The 24,978-nt window shown below is 42.6% G+C and overlaps 1 protein-coding gene across 1 annotated transcript in view; it reads right to left on the bottom strand.

The window, feature by feature from the left end:
• cgnl1 (cingulin-like 1) overlaps positions 1 to 23,486 on the bottom strand; it is a 31,332-nt gene extending 7,846 nt beyond the window's left edge. The window contains exons 1-12 of the mRNA XM_079555263.1: positions 23,350 to 23,486; positions 19,825 to 21,279; positions 19,637 to 19,731; positions 18,211 to 18,316; positions 15,993 to 16,094; positions 15,781 to 15,908; positions 13,217 to 13,355; positions 11,279 to 11,491; positions 2,887 to 3,093; positions 2,593 to 2,697; positions 2,366 to 2,518; positions 1,541 to 1,711 (exon numbers count right to left, since the gene is read on the bottom strand). Of these exons, the coding sequence (XP_079411389.1) occupies positions 1,541 to 1,711; positions 2,366 to 2,518; positions 2,593 to 2,697; positions 2,887 to 3,093; positions 11,279 to 11,491; positions 13,217 to 13,355; positions 15,781 to 15,908; positions 15,993 to 16,094; positions 18,211 to 18,316; positions 19,637 to 19,731; positions 19,825 to 21,228 (2,823 nt within the window). The 5' untranslated portion in view covers positions 21,229 to 21,279; positions 23,350 to 23,486. The remainder of the gene's footprint in view (positions 1 to 1,540; positions 1,712 to 2,365; positions 2,519 to 2,592; positions 2,698 to 2,886; positions 3,094 to 11,278; positions 11,492 to 13,216; positions 13,356 to 15,780; positions 15,909 to 15,992; positions 16,095 to 18,210; positions 18,317 to 19,636; positions 19,732 to 19,824; positions 21,280 to 23,349) is intronic.
• Between the last annotated feature and the right edge of the window lie 1,492 nt (positions 23,487 to 24,978).

The following is a 24,978-nucleotide window of genomic DNA, read 5'->3' as shown; positions in this document are numbered from 1 at the left end:
TAGCGGAGAATTATTCCATATTTCATTAGATAAACACCAGTACGTCATTGGAGTGTTTTTCATTATGAACACATAAAGACACAGATAATAGTAATAGCAGCATTTCCCCCTCTCTAAGCAATATATCATTAACGGTGTCCTAGATGAGCTCATTAAATGACTATAAGCAATTAAACGTTCTAAAGTGGTGCTTATTGAGAGGCCTAAGTTTTAAGTTTAGTAAGGTCGGGAAATAAGTTTAGTGGACCTGCCAAGTCCTTGTGGGCGGAGGCTGACTGCTGGAAAAGTGGACTCACTGGGCCCAGTTGAGCGCAATCAGTTTCTTTGGAGGAGGAGGATGTGAACGCAGCCAGAACAGCTTTCACAACAATGATATCACATCACTGACATCCATGTCTTCCTGTGCACCAGCTGCACAAAGACACATAGACGTGGGTACAAAGAGGAACTACCTGGACAATGACCTCGTTTGAACACGTTGAAAAACAAAAGCCAAAAATCTTGTCTTTATGCTGTAGTTTTAATATCTGCACTTGGTTCGTCTTTAATCTTCTCCTCAATCCCTTCTTCAAACAACTTTCTTCTTTGTTCCTTATCAATCACTTCAATCTCCTTTCTTCCTTCTTATTCTTTATATTTGTGCTATGGTTGATTTTCTTTCTTTAATGAGTGAACTTTGACCTCTAAATCCTGAATGTGGGAGAAGTGCCGCAGCTGAAAAGAAACACTTCTATAAACAGCACAGTTGTGTTGGTAAAGCAAAAGCATGCTCCAAAATGCGAATGTTTCTTATGAGCTTAAATTCGTGCGCTGTAATGCTTTAAAAAGTACCCTGTGGAGATTTCATCATAAACAGTCCCTCTTTTGTTTCCTGGATTAGGGTCAAGTGCACTCCCTGAATCTTCAAGACCTTGACCACAATGAATACATTTCCCAAAATATAAACGCAGCAGCTTCAAATCTGTATTGTGTAACTTTCAGATATGCATTTTTTTCTCCATCATGAAACATTCTTGTTGAAATACAGACTAACGCCGTCTCCAGAAATATGTCCAATGTGGAAAAATCAACACAGGCCCAAAGCCACATTATTGATAATTTATTCCAGCATTCACAAACATTCCTCACATACCAAAGTGCTGAAAAGGATAGTCAAAGGCGATGAGGTCAGAGCATCAAAACGGACTGAACGGTGACCACTTTAGACTTGTTATAGCAACTCACTTCAATACCAGGGAGGCTCAACATATTCATCTTAATGCACAGATCATTTGGATATCTTTCTCAGTCTAAAATGGCTACACTTTTGGGGAGGGAGGGAGCATGCCAAAGTGATGACATCGCTGTCGAAAGAGGGGAGTATGTGGTCGTGGGAGGGGTCAGAACAAAGTCAGAACAATGCCTCATCATCTGCTGTTCTGCACGGGAGAGTCTGCTCAGCCTGACTAATGAAAGCCAAAGATTTGACCACTCACACCAGGAAAGCAGCGTCAGCGTTCGAGATTATAGGACACAAGATAACAGCTTTAGCTCGCAGTACCTCCTCTTTCAGAGTTTTGGTCGTGAGAAGATATTTGTCCAGTTCTTGGCCTCGCTCCTTCAGCAGTTTCTGCAGCTCCGTCAGTTCCCGGCGGTTTTTCTCCTTGTAAATGTCGATCTGCTCCTGGAGCTCGTGGGTAGACGACTGCGAAGCCTCCACAATATCATTCATCTGTTGCAAGACAAGCAATGATAATGACACAATAATTTCCAGATCAAAGACAGAAAAAAAAACCTGGACAAAAAGTTGGATTATAATATCTCTTTCTTTCCCCTGATATTGATCAATCTAGATATTTTATGTTAATAGTGACAAAAAAGGGAAGATAACGAGGATGAAAATGCAACAAAAAATGAAAGCAAAATTTAAAAAAGCCACAAAAAACAAGTGAAAGGGGTAAAAAAGTGATGAAAAAACAATGAAAGTGCAACTAAAAAGTGAAAAAAACTCAACGCGATGAAAGGAGATGAAATAGAACGCAAAACAAGTGACGGCAACATGGCAACAACACAAGGTCAGTTTTGTAGGTATTAGCTTTCAAATGAGGCGTTACCCTGGCTATTGGCTGTAAGCTCCAGTCATGAAGCTTTTAGATTTGGGTAAAGCCGAACTGGGGAAAAAGCACTCGGTTAAGGCGGGTGGTAACGCAAAAAAAGTTTCCATTTTATTCCTAAAACTCAGGTGCTTTTACTTTCATTGGATATACTTGGAGACCAGTCAAACGAAGTTAAAATATTGATCAACTGCACAAACTATACAGATAACTGCGATCAGCCAAAACCAAAACATTATCATATATTATACTGAGCTTGTGTGTTTACTCGCCTCCTTCTGTAGCTTCTCCACTGTTCTGTCCAGCAGTCGTCTCTCGTTCTCCATGTCATTTTTCATGGTCCTAAACTGTTCTTTTTGGGCCTTCTCCTCCTGTAGGCGCTCCTGAAGGTCCTTGTGTTCGCTGGTGTATTTTGTCAAGTTCCTCTATTATCATAAGCAATGTTAAAAGGTGTTATAAATACTGAAAGGTTTGTAGCGACGTCGAGGTGCCAGTTTACCTGCACGTCCTCTAGTCGAAGAGTCAGTGCTCGATTTGCACGCGACATCTCCTCCTCTTGTTCTTTAATTTCAGCCAGTGACTCGTCCAGCTGTTTCTTTTCTCTCTGTCAGATTAAAATTGAAGTTTATTGTGGGTCATGTAACAACTTAACATTTCTGAATGCTGGACTGGACAGACTAAATGTGATTGTAGTCAAGATTTTACATCTCTTGTTCAATACTGTATGGCCGGTTTTGTGCTTTGAGTGGAACAACGTGTAAATGGAGATTCTTCCGTCCATCTCGAATCTAACCTCGAGTCGTGCCACTCTGTCTGTGAGGCGGCTCTCTTTCAGCTTGGCCTCGTCAATGATCCTGTTGAGTTTGGCCACTTCGTTCTCCAACTCCTGCGTCCGCCTGCGCAGTCTGTCGGCCTCCTGAGTCAGACGGCCCGCCTGGCCCTCCACTGCACCCTTGGCCGCCTCCACTTCCGCCTTCTCCCGGACCGCGGCTGCACTGCTCTGTGATCAAAGGAGGACATTGGACAAGAGAGCAGAGAGCAGTGAGCAACAGACAGTCAGTGTGAGGCAGACTTCACACAGTGCGAAAGAATGAAGAGGCAGCAAATCAGTCATTTCGGACATGATGCTGTAGTGGCTGTGCAGTATTAAGTAACAAGACAAAACTTTTTACTGAAATGTTTGTGGTCATTCTCTTTGATCCGTTTTGCCTGAATTTCACATGAATTATGTAAAGAATGAAGGCGAACAATAGCCTGGGAGTACCCATGCTGCTGTGTGCCTGTGTTTGAACTTCACAGCAGTCTGGGGACCATGGCCGAAACCTTCGCAAGGATTTGGGGACAAATCACAGAACGAGGAGGGACGCACTATTCGACATACGGAAGCTTGTAGTTTGTTTACGGATAAAAATAATAAAACTTTTTTTTTTTACAGATCCAACATGACAGCAGCGACTCCATCTTTCGATCAAGCTTGAGACCGTGTTCTAAATAGTTTAGCTCAAAAGTCATACGTCATCGGATACAATTGATAAGATTGGCTATGGCTACGCAGACATATGATAGACATTCGTAGCATCCAATAAACGGCTATGAGAAAATGAATTGGTGGTCCCCAGACTAAATATAACTTGTGATATTTTGTCTATGCTAGGCGAACAAGACTAACTTGTTGCTTCTTCAATCTGCCTCTTCCTGTGAACAGGAATTGCTCGAGGCATTAGTTGGTTGTAGTAACTCTACAGGATTTCTTACTGCAGTGCTTTGTCTTTTATCTAACATACGTCTGCGTCCACTTATGAATGAACAATATTAGGTGCAAATTCAGGTGGAGCACCGGACATGTGTCACGCAGTGTAGACAGAAGCATGTGACAAAGACAAACACCTGTGCGCCTTTCCACAGAAAACTGGTTATGTTGCGTTGACAGCAGTGTTGCAGCTTGTTTAGATTGTTTGGCATATGAACCTGAAATGTCAATGAACTGGTTTCACCACACTGAGATTCCTCGGGCTGAAGGTATGTTGCAAATTGTTCATTAACAACTGACTTACAATGGACAGTGAGGCCACACAGTTTCTACTCGAAGGGGTTTCTACTCAAACTAGGCCGTGTTTGAGTCGGGGACGTAGCTGTGGCAACATTTGGAGTTAAGTAAGGTGAACAGAGATGCTAATGCCATGATGATGTCCTCTTACATCAGCGGCCAGTCAAAACAGACACACGCCCTGCTGTTTAAGACGCCCAAGATTTTAGGACGGTTGAAAGGTTTGAACAACTCATGGCACGGGTATTCAAAGCTTGTAGAGGTTTTGCAAAGATCACTATGGGGATATGGCACCATTTATCAAGGACATTATTTCAAATATCAATCCATCCGTAAACTATATCCATCATTATCAGTAATCTATTACGCAGGTTGCATGACTATTACTCAGAAAGGGGCATGGCTGTCATCATGTGTGAACAAAAGTTGACAGTGTCTCCTGCGTAAGAGTATGAAGCCTGACAGACCAGTTTGTCCTGTCACTAAAGAGGTGCCCTCATCTACGCTCCAGTGAACATGGTTGTATTGATGGACAAAACAAACACTATCTGTCAGAAATCTGTACATTTAATCTGAATCACCAATGAATTACAACCTTATGGTGAAAACTTACTTAACTATTACAGCCAAATCACTGTTTTCTGGATGTGTGGGGGGTGTCATCGAATTACAAAGTCCTGTTTGAGGTTTTACTGGGGTGGAGGTGGGAGCAGAGCTTTCACTACAATAATAAGCTTTAATAGTGTGTGTTTTGTCAGTGAGTGCTCCCCAAACACCACCAGCTCAGACCTCCCAGTCACTTCTGTGTTCTTGTCCCACTTCCCACACTAGGTCAGACGGTGCGAGAGACTGTGGGTATCTGTGAAGCGAGGCAGGTGGCGCTTGATTTGTTCACGTCAGGGCACGACACATGCGGGACAGGTACAGACTTTTCCACACTTTGCAAAGGGAATGAACAAGTGCAGTTGTGACATCTATCTGAAAGGACAAATGATTAAATATAGTTATGCCACGGCCAGTGAGTATTTTCGTATGACCGCACAGCTAGTTCAGCAACAGTTTAATCACGATCTGTATCACTACACTGCAGCCGTTTCCATAGTAACGACAAACAATTAAGCTGGGACTAGCTTCAGGTAAAACGGCTTAAAAAGTGAAACAACTCCAGCCGAGGACTTAAAAAAAAAGCAAACAGGCCCAGATGAACAGTTTTAGTGTGTGGGACCATGGTATAAGCGGATTAACCCCTTACACCCCCACTTTCACAGAGTGTATTTTCACCAGCTCGGCTTTACCCAAATCTAAAAAAGGGTAACGCCTCATTTTAAAGCTAAGACCTACAAAACTCATCTAAACCTTGTCCTAGTTTTTGTTGTCACATTGCATTTTTGCCACGTTTTTGTTGTTTTATTGCGTTTTCATCCCATTTTTCCCCCATTTTTGCCACATATTCATTGCTTTTAACGCGTGTTTTGGCCGCAATAAGATAATCTACTTTTTAAGCCATAAAAACATGACAAAACACGATGAAAACGTGACAACAACAAAAAACGAAGCTTAGATCCGTTTTGTAGGCCTTAGCTTTTCAATGAGGCGTTACATTGGCCGAAAGGCTCCAAGCTCTCCAGTAAAGAAGCTTTTAGAGTAATACCGGTTACGGTGGGGATTAAGGGGTTAAACAACCATGCATTTTACAGTTTTAATGCACTTCGCTGCACATTGTGATGTTCTTGACTCCATGTCGTGCATTAAAACTGTAAAATGCCCGTCTCCTCGTTGTTTAATCTTTTACGTTAATGTATATAAATCCCAACAGTATTTATACTACTTCTTAGGGGAAACAAATTAACATTAAGCAAGCAAGAGTTTCTAATCTGGGGAAGAGTGGTCAAATCAATTTACACTTTACACCTAATGCTTAAATCCCCGTAAAATGTGAAAAGCTGTGTGCTACTTCTCTCTGCGTTGTTGAATGTCGAGTCCCAGACTGTTTGTTTGTCTAACGTTGCACATTAACTAACTTTGAGCGGTCTTTGAAGCTTGACTGACATTTGAGTGAAATATTACCACGGCCCTTTTTGTTCCATTTGTCTGAACACTGATTAATTTGTTAAAGTATTGCAGCTGTTGAGTTAAAAAAAAACAGACTGAAATCAAATGTGATTCAGTATAGCCTTTGTGTAACATTATATTAGTAACAGATCCATTGAGATGTTGAAGTATACCTTTTTCTACCAGCAAAACAAAGAGTATGTGCATAATATTATTAAAGCTCTGATTACATGAATGTATACTGCATTCTGTATGAAATCATAGTTCAAATAAATAATCAATTTATTGTCTAGCATTAGAAATACCATCAAAGTTAACTCTGGCATGTATATATCGCCTTTTCCCCCTGTTTGAAACAACAGCACCGACACACAGTGAGACATGTGGCTTCCCTCTGCAGCAGCTGCGAAAAACTGCTGAGACGTTAAAACAGCGAATCAACAACAACTGACCAAACCTTTAGTACCAAAGCCCAGTGGTACATACTTAAATGTGAAATATCCATGGACAAAGTATGATCATTTAGACTGAAATACTCTCTAGTCCTTCACAATAACAAGCTTCTCCAAAGACCAGATAATCAAGCGGTGAGTGTGCGTTACAGCTCGAGCATCTTCAAGAACAGTAACCAGACCTAAGGTAAAGCGATACAGAAGGACATGTCCTGAACTCAAAGAACGCACTGAAGGAGAAATTAAAATGTGACAGTAAAGAAGCTTTGGAACCTCTTTGGTCTCAGAAAAAGTAATTAAATTTTGTCATTTGATAATCGAAAGACTACACCGTCCCTTTAAAAGAGCTCTCTGTGCCTTAACCGCACACATTTGGGACAGACAGAAGGCCCTTCTATGTACCGGCTACAGACATCTATCTTTTACACACAGTTCAGGAGAGAGAGAGAGAAAAAAAGATCAAAATCAGGACAGACAGTTTAAATTCGAAACACAAATGTCTATAAATGGAGTGTAAAAAATGCTTTGAAGACCACCTCACATTTTCTGGGTCATCGCACCGGGACATGTATTTTCCTTAACTCCCGCAATTTGTTTTTGCAAAAAAGCCTCTTACAACTCTGTGAACTAAAGGAGCCGTGAACGCAACAACGCACACCTGGAATTTACCCAGACAGCCCACATAAAGGCAATCATTTAAAACTGTACCCAATTTCCAATTATACACAGCACACAGGTCGTATTCAGGTTTGTGCACAAGGCTCCAAGAATGGATGGTGCAGCTCCAACACGCAAAGGCTATGGGTGGGCAATAAGGCAAATGAAATTATTCAACAACCATTTGCTTGCCACTAAATGTTTAACTTGTAAATATAATATCACCCTGCTGGTGGCTTTATATTCCACTGGTAGGTCGGGACGCAAAAGTGGGTCGCGGGACCATTTTTAGTGCCTTTTCTTGAGAATATTAACTCGGGTCTGTTAAAATGACTGGTGTTAAGATCTTGATTATTCAGACCCTAAATCACCAATAATTTGTAGGAAAAGAGAGTTTCACATTATGCATAGCAGATTCAAACCTTCAAGTAGAAACAATACTCATTATTTCTGTGGTAGATTTTCATTCTACATAATACATAAAATCAGCATTACTTGAAAAGCCCTATGAGGCAACTGTTGTTTTCATAATGGACTGAACAAATTCAAATCTAAGTATTACTAAACAAGTCAAAGTGGCTTGTGAGAGTAAAATAATTATTAGGAGCCAAAACAGAATCTACCAGCGTTTGGCAAGTGCTAATGTCATGCCCTAATCGAGATTCTCTTAGACGAGCCAAGGTCACAATTACGTTACGCTGCATTTGAGCGTTATTCGCTTCTTATGAGAGTTCCCACTTCACTGTGGTTCATTCAGAGCACGACAGGGGCTGCCTAATAGCGGGAGGGGATGAGGAAAAGTAGACACGCGACGTAAGGGTAGGTCCTAGGGAATGCACCGAACCAATACTGGTATCAGATATATATTAAAAAATACACAATAGTGGGCATCGTCTTCAATCATCCGATACCATTTTGGCTCCCACCGCTTTAAAAACACAACTTTCACCGACTAAATCCAAACGAGTAAGTCATTTTGAAGGGTAGAACCAGGGAGAATTCAGTCGCTGAGTTAGTTGTTTATTGATTGCAGTGCAAAATGCCGCGGCTAGCAACAGCATGCTAAAGCTAGCGGCAGCAATGACAACTAATAAAGGCTGGGACTGAAACTATAATTGGATCACCTAAAGTAGCCAAATGCAATAAAAATGGCCATCGCAGTCAATGCTGTTAAAGAAAAACTGATATGTAACATATTTGTTATTCACAAGTTGTATGTGTATGTTGTGTAAATAGCTAGTCTTACATTTAGTGTAGAAAAGTCCAGTAATTCTTGTTTTTAATGTTTTTCCAAGAAATTACCTTGGTATCTGTTAATATCAGATATCGGCAGATACTCAAACCCCAGTATCGGTATCATTATTCGAGGCAAAAAACCTGGATCAGTGCATGGTGAGATGAGGACTGGGTGATTTGATGCCTGTGACGATCTGCCAGTACATGAAACGTGATTAAATCTAACACATGATATGATTATTTTGCCATATCACCTACCCCTGCTCTTTCCAATGAGCCGTATATCCCAACAACTTAAGCTGGCACACAACACATTCTTATCTATGAAACACTCTTAGCTGACTGCATTTCTCTCCACCTGACCAAAACTTTTGCCCAGTACGTTAGGCCATCACACATTCTTAGTAGCCGAGCATGAACTGCTAATTTTTGAATGCCGGATCTGGAAAACTCATTTTCCTCTGTACCACTGTCGCCTGCTAAATCAGCCCCTGAAGCCATGCCAGGAAATATTCGCTATCATCAAACACACAGACTGGTGCGGGAGTCTTTCCTTTCAAAAACACGCCTAAGGGGAACTCTTCTCCAGGCGACGCAAGTTTGATGATCAGACAGTGAGACTTCAACTAAGGGAGATGACTTGAGAGTGAAAGAGCTGGCGATAGGGCGAACGGCTTGAAAAATTAACCGCATTTAGGTGAGCACAGGATCACTGCAGTCTCAAGGGGGAAACTGTGGAGGCAGGAAATTTAAAAATGCAGCATTCGGGATTGAGGTTACAGGTGAGAGCTTGATAATGATCCGGTCAACTTGCAAACTGAGGCTGGGGGTGGAGTGAAAGCTAAACATGGCCAAGGCAATGGTGATAAACCAGTCGTAAGTCATCATATGGGGGAGGCCTAATCAGGATTACAGACAATAAGTATCGAGTGTGTTGTGAGGACAGAGATGCAACTGCAGCGGGGACAGAGGAATGAAGAAACTAACAACACCCCAGCTGAGTTTTGAGGGGAGAAGTCGTGGGGTGCACATTCCTGCCTTGACCCCCGACATTCCTGAAAGAAACCCTTCTCTTAACAAACTGCAAGTCATTTTTGTCACATTTTTGAATAGCGTTTGATGAGCTGGAACTATGCATTCAGAGCCACATTGTTCTTTGTCACTCGCCCTTTTACTCATAAAGTTTACCATAATAAGAACTGACATATGCAAATAATTAATCATGTCAGATATTCTAAATTGATGATCAAGGAAAACAGATTTTGTTTTACAACATAATGCAGGCCTAATTTTGAGACATCACAAAGGCCCCGCTCTTTTTTGGGGGTCAGCGGTGCATCCCCTTTTGTACAACATACTGACCTACTTTATTGAGCATGTCCCTGCCCCCGCTGCTATTATTGTGTGAAACAAACTCATCATTCATCGCCGACGAGGGCGCACATTTACCCCCGCGCATTCAGGCCAGAAGAAGAGGGACACGATGCAACCCAGAACCAGCAGCTCATTAGATTAGTGATGGTTTGCCACTGCAATTAACTAGTATACAGAGCAATTTAGTGCTCCAGTTTCCAGCATTCTTCTCTGCATGAGCCGCTCGGGTCGCAGAAAACATTTAGGCCACACAAAAGGGAAACAGGGCAAAGCAGGAAAATAAAAAAGATGCACAGTTTTGCTTTGAATGTTTTCTCTCTTCAACACCTAATCACAAAGTGGATTTACACATGGACTAAAAAGAGGCTTGTTTGTAGAGGTTTGTGTTTGTAAAACCTGTGGGACAGGCCACATGCTGTGCGCTTCAGTTAAAAAAGGACGGTAGGAAAACATAAAGAATAGGAGAGATAGAAAGGTCTTCCTTTTCAAAAAATAAATAATGACATCTTTCCATTTGTTTACAAAGCACTGATGACCTATTCCCCAGGGAGAGCGGTGCGTCTGTTGGACAATAGGAAACACTCTTAGTGCTGAGGACCCTGCAGCTTTTCAGGAAGCTCTGAACAAGGACAGCTCCAAACAGGACACACGTAAGGTGCACAGAGACCCACTAAACAATGTGTCTTTAGCCCCTTCCTCTGCTCCACACCGCTCATTCCCCTGAGCCCACCAGGCTCGAGCTCAGAAATCGGAGGAAGTCTCTATTATTTTTATTTTTGTTTTGTTTTTAAATCACACAAAAACAGCTGAACTGGCAACACATTCACGTCTTTGTCATCGCTGATAGCCGTGTTTTCTGCAGACTAGACACTTCAGCCTTGAGCTGGAGTTGCCTCACCTTTCATTAACTACAGCTGTGACCTTGATTATTACTGTGTCATCTACAGTAAGACGCAGGACGGTATTCCCTGAAACAAGTCAAATAGCTCACATAAAAGCAACAATTTATCAAAATAAACTTCCCAGAATAAGAAGCTGCATTTTAAGGATGATGCAGCAAAACTAATAGGTGAACACGTTTATTAAACAGTATTTTTTCAGGTGTTTTCATGTATATTTCTGTGGAACGTGCAACACCACAGCTGCGAAACCAGTGAAAGGGGAATAAATAACAACTTCAAAGCCGGGTCTTAACCTCTAAACTCCAACATATGGCTCGCCTTGCAATGCAAAACGCACGTGCACACGCAGCGCTCCCCTGATGTGCCGCTTATCTGTGCTGCTCTCTGGCCGGTGTGTTTCGGGACGAGGGGGAGGGTTGAAAAGTGGGAGTGAACACAGAGTCAGACCAAGGGGAGCCTGATTACCTGCTTGGTCTCCTCCAAAGCCGCCTGCAGTCTGCTTATCTCCTGCTCGTACTGCTCCCTCATCTTGTCCACCTCCTGATCGTGAGCGGACACCTCCTCCTTCAAGGCGCCTTTCAGAGCCGTCAGCTCGCGCTCCCGTCTGTGCAGCAGCTCCTCCTGGTCCTCCTTGGCTAAAAGAATCTGCTGCAGCTCTGCCTTCAGGTGCATCAAATCCTACACAAACCATAATTAGAGTTAATCTATGACATATTTCTCAAATTACTGATAATGGTCGGTTGCTGCCCTTTGAAGTCTGAGTCAGCAAATACAATTCAAGCACTGACGCCCTTTTACAATAGGCACAATTAGCACCAATCGGCTCTGAACTTTCAAAAGAATATTTCAATTATGACACTGAAATGAATAGCAATGTCAGCTATATGTTGAATAACTCAACACAGGTCTAAAGAGAACAGGAGCCATCACACGTCAGACCGGAAACAAATATGGCAGAACAGTTTCATATGAAGTCCAAGGTTTGTGGACTCAAATGGTCACTGTACTTTCTAGATTATTAAGTGTTAACCTTCCCCTGTGTCCAGTCATTTGTTTAGTCATTTATAGAGACGCTCAATTACGGAATAAAAGAGATTAAAAAGAACAGGACTCCTTGCTCGAGTGCCTTCATGACGTCAAGGTGAATTTGAACGAGAGCAAAACAAGTGGCGATTGTGTTTCCTCTTCTGAACCAGCACATCAAACATTATGGAGTCTGACTTTAACACACTGGTTAAATGATCATAAAAGTCTAATCCTTGCATCTTTGCACTGGCTCCCTGTTCATTTTAGAATTGATTTTTAGATTGTATTGTATGCTGGCCCCTCAGAACATCACAGACCTCATCTAAATTTACCGACCCCGGCGCGCTCTGAGGTCTGAGGGCCAGCTCCAGCTCGTGGTTCCTAGAGGGGACAGAGCGTTCCCTGTTATCGGCCCTAAGCTGTGGGAAGCTCTGCCCCTCCACGTCCGAACAGCCCCAACAGTGGAGTGTTTTAAGTCTCATCTTGAAACCCACTTTTATTCTCTGGCTTGTGAATGTTGTTGTGTGGTCCTCTGTTCTTTATTTATTTTATTATAAATCATAAATGTTATAAATATAAATTGTTCTTTTAACTTGTTTTTATTTTTACTTTATTTAGTGGTGACGCTCATTTGTATCGCTTTGGTTTTATTGTTTTTACTGATCTCATGTGCAGCACTTTGAAACGCTCTGTTGTTTAAATGTGCTATATAAATAAAGTGGATTGGATTATAAAATTGAATGGATAGATAAATGGTTGTCTGAAGTCTCTGATCTGTTGGCCGTGGAGCTTATACTTTGAGCAACCTATATAACCTTTGTATAAAAAGCAAAAAAACAGTAACTCAGTCTTTAATAAACAAAATTACCAAAGTATCCATATCAAAACAACTATATTAAAAGAAGAGAAGAGTAAATGTTGTTGCTTACTGGTAAATTGCTGCTACCAAATATTTTGAAGCCTTAATCCTTGTCTAAATAAGGCACACCTACATCTTTTAACCCAGGGTACTTGTATTCTCTGCTTTGAACACAGTACACTACAGTATATTTACAAAGGCTGTGCAATTAATCTATTCTCTTTTTTAAAATCGTGATTAAATCTGTGGTGGATTTCAGTTTTTAATCGACAGTTTGCCAGCGTCCTGTTGCAGACACAGCTCATTGTTTGGATGATTTGAGTTAAATGGCACTGGTTTAAGCTGTGGTGTTATTCTAAACCATATTAGCAAATCCTACATTTATTAGTGATTAATAGGAATGATAAAATATTACCGGTTGCATGAGTCAGAAATGTCAGAAAATACATGTATATAGGTGGCTGGGTTGTTTGCTTGTGGGGGTGGCTGAGTATATGCTCAGGAACAGTGAGCTTTACCGCCATCAGTGCGTCTCTGTCGCCGTCGGCAGCGGACCTCTTGGCCGTGTCGAGCTCGTCGTGCATCTCTGACAGCTGGTCCTGCAAGTCCCGGATCTCAGTCTGGTACTGTTCACGCTCCATCTTCACCTGGAAGAGCCTGACAGACCATAGTACACAGTGAAGATCGGATTTAGTGCTTAAACTGGCAACTCCCACATGAACCAAGCACATTACTCCAGTTTGGCTTAACTCAAATCTAAAAGCTTTTTGGAGAAAAAAAAGCGTCAAAATAGAGACAAAAACGAGACATAAACAAGAATGAAAACGCAACAACAAAAACGTGGCAAAACGTGACAAAAACATAACAAAAAAGCTACAAAAAAAAAAAGAGTAAAAATATGACAAAAAAGTGAAAAATCTTAACTCAGATTTGTAGGTCTTAAAGGGATATTTCAGGATTTTTTAAATGTCCTAGTTATCCAGGGTGTTAATTCATGCAGTCCTTATATTTGAAGAGTTTAGTGGTGCTAGGCTAGTTCTAGGCTAGTGCATGTCTATGGTAACTAGTAGCCTGCATTAAAAACAGTCTGACCCAAGCACAGTGCACCTGAGGCAACTCACTTATGACACCAGACCACCGATATAAATGTCGGTGTTGACTAAATAATTTTTGAAATATAACCATTTTGCATTTAAATGTGAGCAGCATTAGCTTCCTGGTTGTAAGCTACGCAGCGGCGGAATGATCTGCTAGGTTACCAGATCTACAGTAGTTTGTTTACCTGCGGCCGGCATTACTACAATACTACAATGAATTCACAAAGGAGCTTTCTACAAATCAGATATGGCAACGTTTGGAGGACGACCCCATGATTTTGAAGAGGTTTTTAATGCAGGCTACTAGTTACCATAGACATGCGCTAGCCTAGCACTAGCATTGCACCGCTAAACACTGCACACTCTGGATAACTAGGAAGTGAGGCCCTATGTCAAATATGTCATATATGAAGGCGTTACACTGACCTACATATAAGCTGCAAGAAGCTTTTAGATTTGGGTAAAGGTGGGGGTTAAGAGTTTAAAATAGAGTAATTGTATGGAAGAACAGGCAGAAGGTAATTCCGATCTACTTTCTGAGCCTGAACCCACAGAACAGAACAAGCCCTCTGCTCAAAGAGAACACACAGGTGCATCTCAATTCACACATGCTGCGTCTCACACCTGGGCCGACTCATATGTGGCCCACAGCCCACAGGGGTCCGGCCAGAACATGAGCTCTGACTTCTTCTAATACAGTAAGTCTCTTCTCAAAGCAACACTGAGAGGATGGTGATAAGTGATGTGAGCCACCTTACACAGACCACCAACAACAAGCCTCTGTGCACGAGCAGCAGATCAGGGAAAGGCTCACACAATGCTGGGAGAAAGTCAGCTGGCTAAGGTAATGAAAACATTTAGTTCAGTGCTGCGAATTCCTTTTCCTTTTCAACAACAGTGAGAAGCGATTACGTCATAATACTAGGGAATTACCAAGTGAAATGCTCTATTAATACAAGCCGTGGATGCCTATCCCAGAGTGTGGAAACGAAACCATTAAAAATGTCCCTCAACAGGAAAGGCTTGTATTGTAGCAACTGCAGCCTATAAATTAAATCTTAACCGCTTTACCCCCACCTGAACCAAGCACATTTTCTCCAGTTTGGCTTTACCCAAATCTAAAAGCTTGTTTAAAAAAAGGGTCACAATACCGATTAAAAGTGAGACGAAAATGAGTATGAAAATGCAACAAAAGAGTGACAAAAAAGAAAGGAAAAAATTACAAAAAGCAATGAAAATGTGGCAAAAATGTGACGAAAAAACACATTAAAAAAGCAATGAAAAAAAGTGACGATGCAGCAACAACGTAAGAAAAATTATCTTTTTAAATGAGTTTTGTAGATCTGGGTAAAGCTAAACCGGAGAAAACGTACTTGGTAAGGTGGGGCTTAAGAGGTTAAAGAGACAATAAACAAACTGCAAAATTTGCCACATTTTTTAAAACTTAGAGGATGAACAACAGGAACATGTGTCTGAGGTGGGCTTGGGTAGCACTGGCCAATACACTGACTCCCAAAGCAGGGTATAGCAACGAAATAATGCCGAAAACGCAACAAAAAAGCGTCAAAAACAGGATGAAAAAGAGACGAAAACAGGACAAAAACGCTTTAAAAAATGGGGCGTTACCCTGGTTATAGGCTGTAAGCTCCTATAGGCTTTTTTGGGTAAAGCCGAACTGGAGAAAAGTCGCTCGGTTCAGGGGGTTTAAATGTCTGACCCACATGCCGCCGTAGTACTGTATAACAAAGAGTCACGTCTGGGCCACAACATTAAAACATTCTCGACACACCTCTCCAGATACGTCATACAATCTTTAATAACGTCACGCTAGCTTCATGCTATTATTGTCACTCGCACGGGCTGGTTTTGCTTTTTTCCCACTTTCACAATATTATGCTCTATTCAGGCTTAAGATGTGCATTGGTATCGAAGAATGTATGACTTTAAATAATGCATGCGTATAGAAAACAAACACCAGCACTTACTCCTCGACTGTGCTCTGCAGGTCCGTCTCCGTTTTGACCAGTTTCTCTTTCAGGCGTTTTCCTTCCTCTTCGCTCCTCTGCTGCAGGTCCTTCACACTCGAAGTTAATCTTCTCTCGGACTGGTTTTTCTGTTGGAATAAATATACACAGATTAGCACAGCAATGACATTTCACGCACAGACTAAGAGACGAGCACGTGTATTCAGCCTCACCGTTGTCTGTTCTTCAAGTTGACTTTTAAGTTTGGTCAGCTCTTTCTCCAGATCAGTCTTTTGCCCTTGTAAAGCTCGGGTTTGAGCTGTGATATCGACCGTCTGGGAAGAGCAAGTGGCAGGTTTTTAGATTTAGTTTTTCACTTTAGCACATTTTTTTAAGCATTTACAACTAACACTAATCAGCTACAATAGGTCACGTTCACGTTTTACAATGTGATCATGTCATAATGTGGAGGGCAGGGGTCAATACAACTCTATGGGAGAAATAGTTTTTGCACGAAATCTCCAAATCGAAAATAATGTTTTTCCTCATCAGTATTTCATAATGACTGGATTCACAAACCGGGCGTATTATTTTTGGAAACACTTTATTTTAGACTAACCTTGATACATTGTACCTGCCAAATTTAGTACAATGTAATGTGAAATGTAACAATGTGTAATAACTTGTACCCAGAGTTCGGGAAATTCCACAGTTGCCATGGAGATCCGCCATCTTTGTAGCTGTTAGCATACATTTCCATTGACTAACATTAGCTAAAAACAGTATAAAAAGTGTAGAAAAAAGCAGTGGAACAACTCCGTTAGCTGCTGAGTTACTACTGGCCAATATATCACTCACTGTGGTGTCCAAGTGTTTTAATGTGAACAATAACTCCAGTATTTTACCTTTTAAAATCTCCATTAGTTTACAATTGCTGCTAATCCCATAATGCTTAGCGATATTACATCACATTCCCGGACTCTATAGGCTACATACGCATTATAATAATTTGTATTAGTAGTTTGGTGATACATAATGTTATAAAACATAAGACCCAAACTCTAACCCTAACCTTAAAGGAACAGGCCACGGTTTTTCCATACTGAGATATGTTCTTACCTGAGCTTAGACGAGTTGTTAGCAATTGGCCTCTCCCAGTATATTCTTATAGCTCCAAACGGGGGGAAGTTGGAAGCTACCACGCTCTTCCAATGGCACAAAGACCAGACAGGTACGAATCAACTCGTCCAAGCTCAGGTAAAAACATATCTCAGTATAGAAAAACGGTGAACTAAGGGTCTTATGTCTTATTACATTATGTACCTCCAAAGTACAAATACACATTATTCCATTGTGTATGTACAACATAGGTATAAGTTATTACAGGTTGTTACAAAGCAGATTACAATGTGCTAAATTTAGTTTGGTATCAAGGTAGTGTAAAGCAAACGGAGTCCTTCCTACTTACTGGACAACATCAGATTCATGTTTTCGAACATTGTCTCCACTTTCAGAGAAAATAATTGGACACTTTTTGTTCCATGTGGATTCTTCCAGTAATCACTGAGATGTTAACCAAAAACGAAGACAAAAAAATCTGCAGTTCGCCAGTTATCACAGTTACCATAGTTACCGCCATGGAATTTTCTCCACCTCACTTTCACACTATGGGCTCTTTAGACTGTTGTGATGTCATGTGATCGCAACCTATTGGATGATTGCCAATTACTACTGTTTCATTTAATTGATCATTTTCATAGGTCTAAGTTGTTGTTTTTTTTGCTACATTGCCTTTCCCTACAATATATTGTGATGACATCAATTCCAAGTTACAAGTGCGACACTAAGTCCAAGTCATCCAGGATTAGTTTTGGTTCAAGTCTGAGGTATTGGAAAAAAAAAGTTAAGAGACTGAGTCCAAGTCGAGTCACTGTCACAAACCAAGTCCAAGTCAAGCCCATTTAACACGGGTCTCTTCTTCTGTAATTTCCTGCAGACCAGGTGCCTGAGTGCCTCATTCGACACATCCACAGCAGCCTGCCCATGGGAAGGACTTCGCAATGATTGGAGACTGACACAATTATTTCGTTCTGTGCAAAGGACAGTTTGATCTTGTGTGCAGTGTTGAGCATCAGGGTGCTTCCCTAATTTCACAAGATCCACAGTGCTTAAGATGAGTCAATGGACCGTCCTACTAAATCCTACAAGTCTGAGTCCTTGGTCCACAATTCAGAGACCAAGAGTGAGTCCATCAAATCAAGGCCAAGTCGAGTAACGAGTCCCGGAAAGTCAGAGTCCGCTACTCGAACACTGCATCTCTGTTTGTGACTGGAAATTTTGCGAAATATGTACTTCAATCTGCTAAGTGACCTTTTTAAAACTGGAGATTTTTCATTTCAAGTGACCTTCAACCGTTTACAGAGGAGTTGCTGGAATATAACAATGTCTCACGTTGTTATCGCCTTGAGCACTGCCTGTAGCCCTGGACTTCAGCGTCTGAATCTTCTCAAAGACGAGGTTTACCTTCCTCTTGGTTGTTTCATCGCTATCATTGCTTCTGTGTACATGAAAATAGAACAATAGTTACTGCTTTGTGTGGGAGTACAAGAGTTAAAGCAAGTAGTTAAGTGAGTTGAGTAATTAATTCCAGGCTGAGACATGGTCCAGAAGGATCAGACCGCTTTGATGTGTCACCACAGAGAAAGATCAGCTTCATTGCACAAGGGGAACATACTGTAAGTTAAAACACACACTGGGCTAAACAGCTTGCAAAGATAAAAATGTGATATCAATGCATGAGTGAACTGCTATGCTTTCTATGGCTAGTGTTGTCTGAAAACATGACCTTCAACCAGGTGCTGCTGTAAAATGCTGAAATTTTAAACATTTTGTCAACAGCCTGTGCGCAAAGAGTAAAATCTTACAGTAAAAGTGAAAACATTGCTTCCAATAACCACAGAAGCGATATATTATTTCAGTAATATGGCCGACACCCCCAGTCTCGGAGCACATGATTTTCATTAAACCTCTATGACCTTTTCGGGTGAAATGTTTGTCTTCTGGGTTTTGGGAATGTAGCTCAGTTTCAGCCTCAGCACTTCCATCTGTGTTTCCTTTGCTTTGTCCTGGGACTCTTGACCTGGAGGATGACACGCCCAAAGCTTCCTGTTCCCCCTCTCCATTAACTGAATCCTGAGCGAGGCTTAATATTAGCACCAGACAACAAGCCAGACACTGGTGGGTTTCCATTTTGGTAAATAACTTTAACCATCCACCTTGGCCAGTCGAGTTAAACAAGACCTAGAATGGAAAAAGGCAAATCTGTTCTAGGCCTTGTTATGCTGTGTTTCTGTTGTAAAGATAAACCAGCAATAGACCTTAATTATGATAAAAAATTACATAAAAAAAAAAAATTAATCGCTCAAGTGTGGCACAAGCATCATGAACACACACCGTCATACGAATACTACAATCAAACAGGCTGCATCATTATACCATTTCAGAACATTAGTTTGTCTTTGGCTCTACATTACAATAATCAGAGATGCCTCTGTAGATTCATACAAAGAAAAGGAAAAGAGAACGAATTACTGAGAAAACAAGCCCTGCACAGCTGGATTACCAAGCGCCTGATGGGAGGGTAAGAAGAGCACATTCCTTCAATGTTTATCACAGTCCAAGTCTGATAAAAATGTGCTGCCACAGATTATGCCAGGCTCGGTTCTGCTGAGGTGAAAAACCTTGTTTTAAGAGTTTCGATGCATCCGCAGGCAGTTTGCTATGGACCCATAGCTCAATTATGTGACTCATGAAATACACAACTTATTTACTAAATATTTCATATCGACCAAAGTCAAAGGAAGTCCTGATAACTCACCCATCTTTCAGGTAGTTAAAGAGGATTTGTTTAGCGGTCTCATCATGACTCTGCTGTGATAGCTCTTGTTGACCTTTCAAAAGATCAGGTGTCACCTGGATATAAAAGACGACAGAGACAGAAATGAGAAAAAGCTTAATTTTTGTCTAAGAATTAAGTGTATTTTAAGCTATTATTTGATTGCTCACCTGAACCTCTGCCTCCGACCCAGTCTTCTTGCTTCCTGCTGCAGTCTTGGACAGTGAAGTGGACAAAGCTGCCGTAGATATCTTGGTGGCAGAGGAGGACCCACCTTCACTCTTAAAAGTGTACGAGGCGTAAGGATTTCTGTAGGCCACAGATTTGGACATGGTGCCCTGAGGGGACCCTGGTTCACTGGTGGCTCGAGAGGAAGGCCTGGAGTCTGTTTTACCATCTGTAATCCAAGAGTCCAGACCGCTCACGGATTTCCTCAGCTGGGACGGTCTCAGCACGTGCTCCATGGAGGTGCCTCTGGCGGAGCTGGAGCCTTCACGCAGACCGTAGGCACTGTCCACGCTGCGGGAGCGTTTGCGGTCCTCCGGGTTGATCCTGTTCCTGCGCCCGGCCCGGCCTCTCCTCTGCTGGCTGCCGTCAAACTTCTCAATCAGCTCGTCAACTGCAGGGATAGAGCCCGTGTCTATGTCCCGACCTGAACCGGCAAGGAAAGGAATGTAGCGCCTGTTTTGATGCCGGTTAATGGCGTCAGTAAAAAGAGGATCATGCTCATCTAAAGGTGTTTTAGAGGTGTTTGTGGAGGAGGAGGACGAGTGGCGGGACCGTGTGGGCTGGAGCACGGGTCCACTGGAGTCCGTTCTCCTCAGAGGGAGAACGTCAGGCTCTCGATGGGCGCGGTCCAGACTGGCACTGCTCACCGAAGGGGGCTGAGACTTGGGCAGAGCAGGGATGAGGTTAGTGCCGCTTGGTTTAGACTGCGGCTGGGCAATCTGGGGCTGGGCGACCTGTGAGTTGGGCAGGGGCTGAGGTTTAGCTGCAACCGCTTCGGTAGTGGCAGGGGGCTGTGGAGACTGAATACGGTCCAGGCTGGAGGACCTGGACTGGGACAAACTGTGTATGGAGGATTTGGATGAAGAGTTTTGAGACAGAGGTCTTGATGGTAGGCTGTGGAAGTTTAGAGAGTTGGTTTCCGGATCATAGGGCTGGAGTATCTCAGGGTGTTTATGAAAGTTCAAAAGGGTGGTCGATTGCTTTCCCTGCGATTCTATAAGGCCATTGTGGATCCCTGAATATTGCATCATCATCTGAGCTCTATACTCCCCAAAAGGACTGTTAGAGCCGGCCTCAGTGCTGCCTCTGAAATCATACTCCTGATAGTTCTCAATGAAAGAGCCGTCAGAGTCGACATATCCGTTACTGTTAGGGTCGAGGTAAGGAGGCCGCCCCCTGTCTTGATTGTTCAACACCACATAGGGATGTCCGTCTATACCTTGGACACGAATGCTGAGGCCATAGCTCCCGGTGCCATTGCCGTTTGTCCGGGAAGAGCGCGGCGGCTGAGTGTAGGCCCGCTCAGACCCGGTGTTCGGTATGCCAGTCACTCTGTATGACTCCATGGGGAATGCAGGAGGAAAATAATCCCTCTCCCTGGATCAGGTGGCTCTCTTCTGTAAGCAAAGATTTAAAGAGGCTGAGAGTGAGAAACTGGCTCTACAATAACAACAAATATTTCTGCCACTATTAATGAAGCACTACCCCACCCTACTTTAATTCATGTCTGGTTCAAATGTGTAAGCACAAGAGCACTCAATAAGAAAGCAACATAGTGTCTCTCATATTTTACAGCCATTACGCTCAGGTAATGTTTGAAGAGGCCTTAAAGGAGTGTGACTAACAGTTACAGTTTTACAAAATGACTGTTTACTGTGCACAAAGGATATGGGCTAAAACTGATCTAAAGAAAGGCACTGACAGAAAGAAAACACTCCAGCGTGAGTCATTTAGACCAGGGAAAATTTTAAGAGTTGTGTTCTCCCACATTACTGGACTGAATGCTTCGACATTACACCAACTACAATTTGACAGATTTATGACAGAGAAGAAGAACACTCTGGCAATAAATAGCTGTGTACAAATATTCAACTGGGCTATTTAACGGAGACATTAATGCCTGAAAGAGGGCTTGAAAACAAAGCTATCCGCAGCATGCTGCAGCAGTTCTGTGGACAATGGGCTTTGAACAGGTTCCTGTTTGCCTTGCCGACACCGTCCCATTCAACCTGGTGCTACAAGACAATGGCAAACGGTGATAGGCCCAAATGAGGGACACTGATAACATTGGTACAACAAAGGCATGGGCAGGATGTGCTGTATCACATTCACAAGAAGCAGAGGCAGGCTTCAAATTAGGCAACTGTATGGGAGACACGGTAAAGGCCTGTAAACTCTAAATGGAGGCTCTGCTCTTATCGCCTCATAAGTGACAAGAACAAGATTTATACTTTTTTTTTCTATTTTAAGCAATGGTGCAGAATCTTAAGGTATTAAACATTATTCTGTGCATTGAGTTTATAGTTTTTAAATTACAACCAGGCGTCACAAGAGAGACATTTACAAATGGTTCATATGATTATCATTCATCTACCCCCACTTGGAACTGGGAATACAGCACCATGGTCATCCAGAAAAGTGGTCAGCTGGTGCAGATAAAGACACCCACAGCCGACACAAGGTGAAGATAAACACAAGCTAAAATGCCCTCATCAACTGAAGTGAGATTCATATCAAAGAAATAACTTGTAGAGGCTTAGATTGAAATACAGTGCAAGTTTAGAAGCAGTAGAGTAGAAACCCCTCTCTAAAGCAAAAGCCTGGGTGGCCAATGCTTTCGATGGGGCTAAAAGACTCCAAGCACAAAGATAATGGTGACTGCTGCAGTGATCTGTGAGAATTAGTCAGCTTTAGAGACTTTGGCCGGAGAAGAAGGAATGAATGAATGAGCACAACTCAAGTGTCCTGTGCAGGAAGGTAATGCCAGAGACCTCAATAGACTCTTTCATGGTCCTGTCACAAATAACTAGTGACACATGATGACTCAAGCTGTCCAACTTCACTTAGCATCACCTCTTATTGTGTTATATCACTATTTCTACTTCACTGCCCCTCCTAATAGGTGCTGCCTTTACTGACCTCTGTGAGAAGAGGTAAGGGCCAGGCCAAGCTGGAGTGACCTAGGCTTTGATCTGTGCTGGGCCTACCCTGCTGAACACTGGTGATTTTGTATCATATGACCCCAGGGACAGATTGGCTGAAGCCATAACACCAACAAACAATTTAAACTACGATTATGGAGGGAAATTGTGGTTACGCATAAACTGTGCAGGAGACACAAAGAATGAAATCAAGCCAAAAACGTGGTGTTAAATCACTCAGTGCCTTTCACGACGCGCGTACAGGCTCCCCGGGTTGACGCACTTTACAGTAAAGTTTGACATCGCTGCGCAGAGCAACAGGTGTCTGCCGCCGCTGCCACTACTACAACAACTACTGCAAACTCACGCTACACCACGAGACCACGAGTAAAAGTACCCGAAAACTTCAATCAATCTTCATATCGTTTCTCACAGTCCATCACAACACTGTAGTTTCAGAGAGTTTATCCTAAACACTGTTGCTGCTCAGCGATTGGCACAGCGCCTCCTCTACATCAAGTGTCCACAATCACGAGCTTTACTCACCAGCGCCGCTCTTTGTGCTCTTCACTTTTCCCTTATTGGATTTGTTTGATACAGTTTTAAGGAGATGGGACCACGCGCTGGAGTTTGCTAACTTATTGAGCGCTATGTTGTTGTGTGAATCTGACTGGGACAGCGTCTCTGGAGCCTCCGGGCCGCTCCGCCTACTCAAACGAGCACACCCCGCACCATACCCGCCCCGGCCGCCCTCCCACCGGCTCCAAAAGGCGCGGGTCTCTGGGAAAAGACTTTGTGCTTTTCCTTAACCCTTGTTGGACGAATTAACCCGGCTGGAAGAAACCGGGGCGGGTACACAGGCAGAGTAGGCTGTATATATGAGAGAAGTTTGGTTTTAATGACGCATATACAGCAATATAGGAAACCACAATGATCAAACTGAACAGAAACCTACAACATGTTTTTTCTTGCTTCATATTTTGTAGTGTCCAGATAAACGAGTTGTTCTCCAGGCCAAATGTCATAGGGCCAACACAATGGGGCCAACTAACATAGGGCCCCTCCAATTCAGTGCTGCGTGTCTTTAAAATGCGACAGCGTCATCTAGTGGAAAGTGAGATGATGTGATTGAAGGTTGTATTGAAGCTACTGTGGAAATGGGTCATCACTGTTACACTGTGGCTGTCTCTTTTCATTGACAATATCATTAACACCGATTCTTACATCCTCTTACTACCAAAGTGCTTAGTGCATTAACAGGTCACATTTGATGGTACCACATGCCAGATGAAAGCATTGATTTATCAAAGTACAAAAATGTCTGTAATCTTTCTGATCTATGAAATGTCCAGGGCAGACTACATTGCACCCTAGGCTGTGTAGCTCCTTTATGTTTTAGTGTTTGTGTTCAGTGGGACTGCACAGCCTTTAATCTAAGTTCAGTGCCACTGTGTTGAGTTACAGCAGCACACAATAAAAGCTCTGTTCTCAGCTGAGGTGCCACAGCTGGGACCTCTGGGCATGCTCAGTGCGCTCACTCTTCTTCTGATTAGCAATGACTCCAGGCTTTCCAGTGGCAAATCAACCTAATTGACATGTACCAGAGATGCCAGAGCGGTGCACGCTTAGCTCCTTTGATTTAATCTTCTCCATTGTTGTAGCTTTTGACAAAGAGCACATTGAATTTAATACTCTCTGCACTAAAACTGAACAACATAACAGGCAAAAAGCTGTAGATATATGAAATGAATCACAGAGAAGAGAGAACAAGCTTGGCTCAGGTCAGCAGGCTCTATGCTGAGCTGGAGCAGAGAAAGAAGAGATGATCGTGCTGAAGAAGCAGGAGGCACAGCAGGCTTTCTGGTTTGGCTTCAAGGAAAAGAGCCAAGGAGTGTCATCTGGCTCCCGCGCTATGACAGGAAGTCAGCCTTCAGACATGGTGGTCCCACTCCCACAAGAAGTATGAACATCCACAAGGACCAGCCCAGACACCTACGCTCTGCTCTGAGCACAGTGAAAGGTGGATGTCGGCGTCTACATCAGTGCATCAAACTGTCAGACTGTCCCCTCTTTCACAACAGTCCAATAGGACTTCACCTCTCAGGAGGAGAGGACTCTCATGCTGCATCTGCACGAAGATAATTTAGTGCAGATGTCTCGGGACTCAGATTTACA

Source organism: Gobius niger (assembly GCF_951799975.1).
Source record: "Gobius niger genome assembly, chromosome: 4".
NCBI lineage: Eukaryota > Metazoa > Chordata > Actinopteri > Gobiiformes > Gobiidae > Gobius > Gobius niger.
Note: the sequence above shows the minus strand (reverse complement) of the source record. Positions and strands in the feature narration are given on the sequence as shown.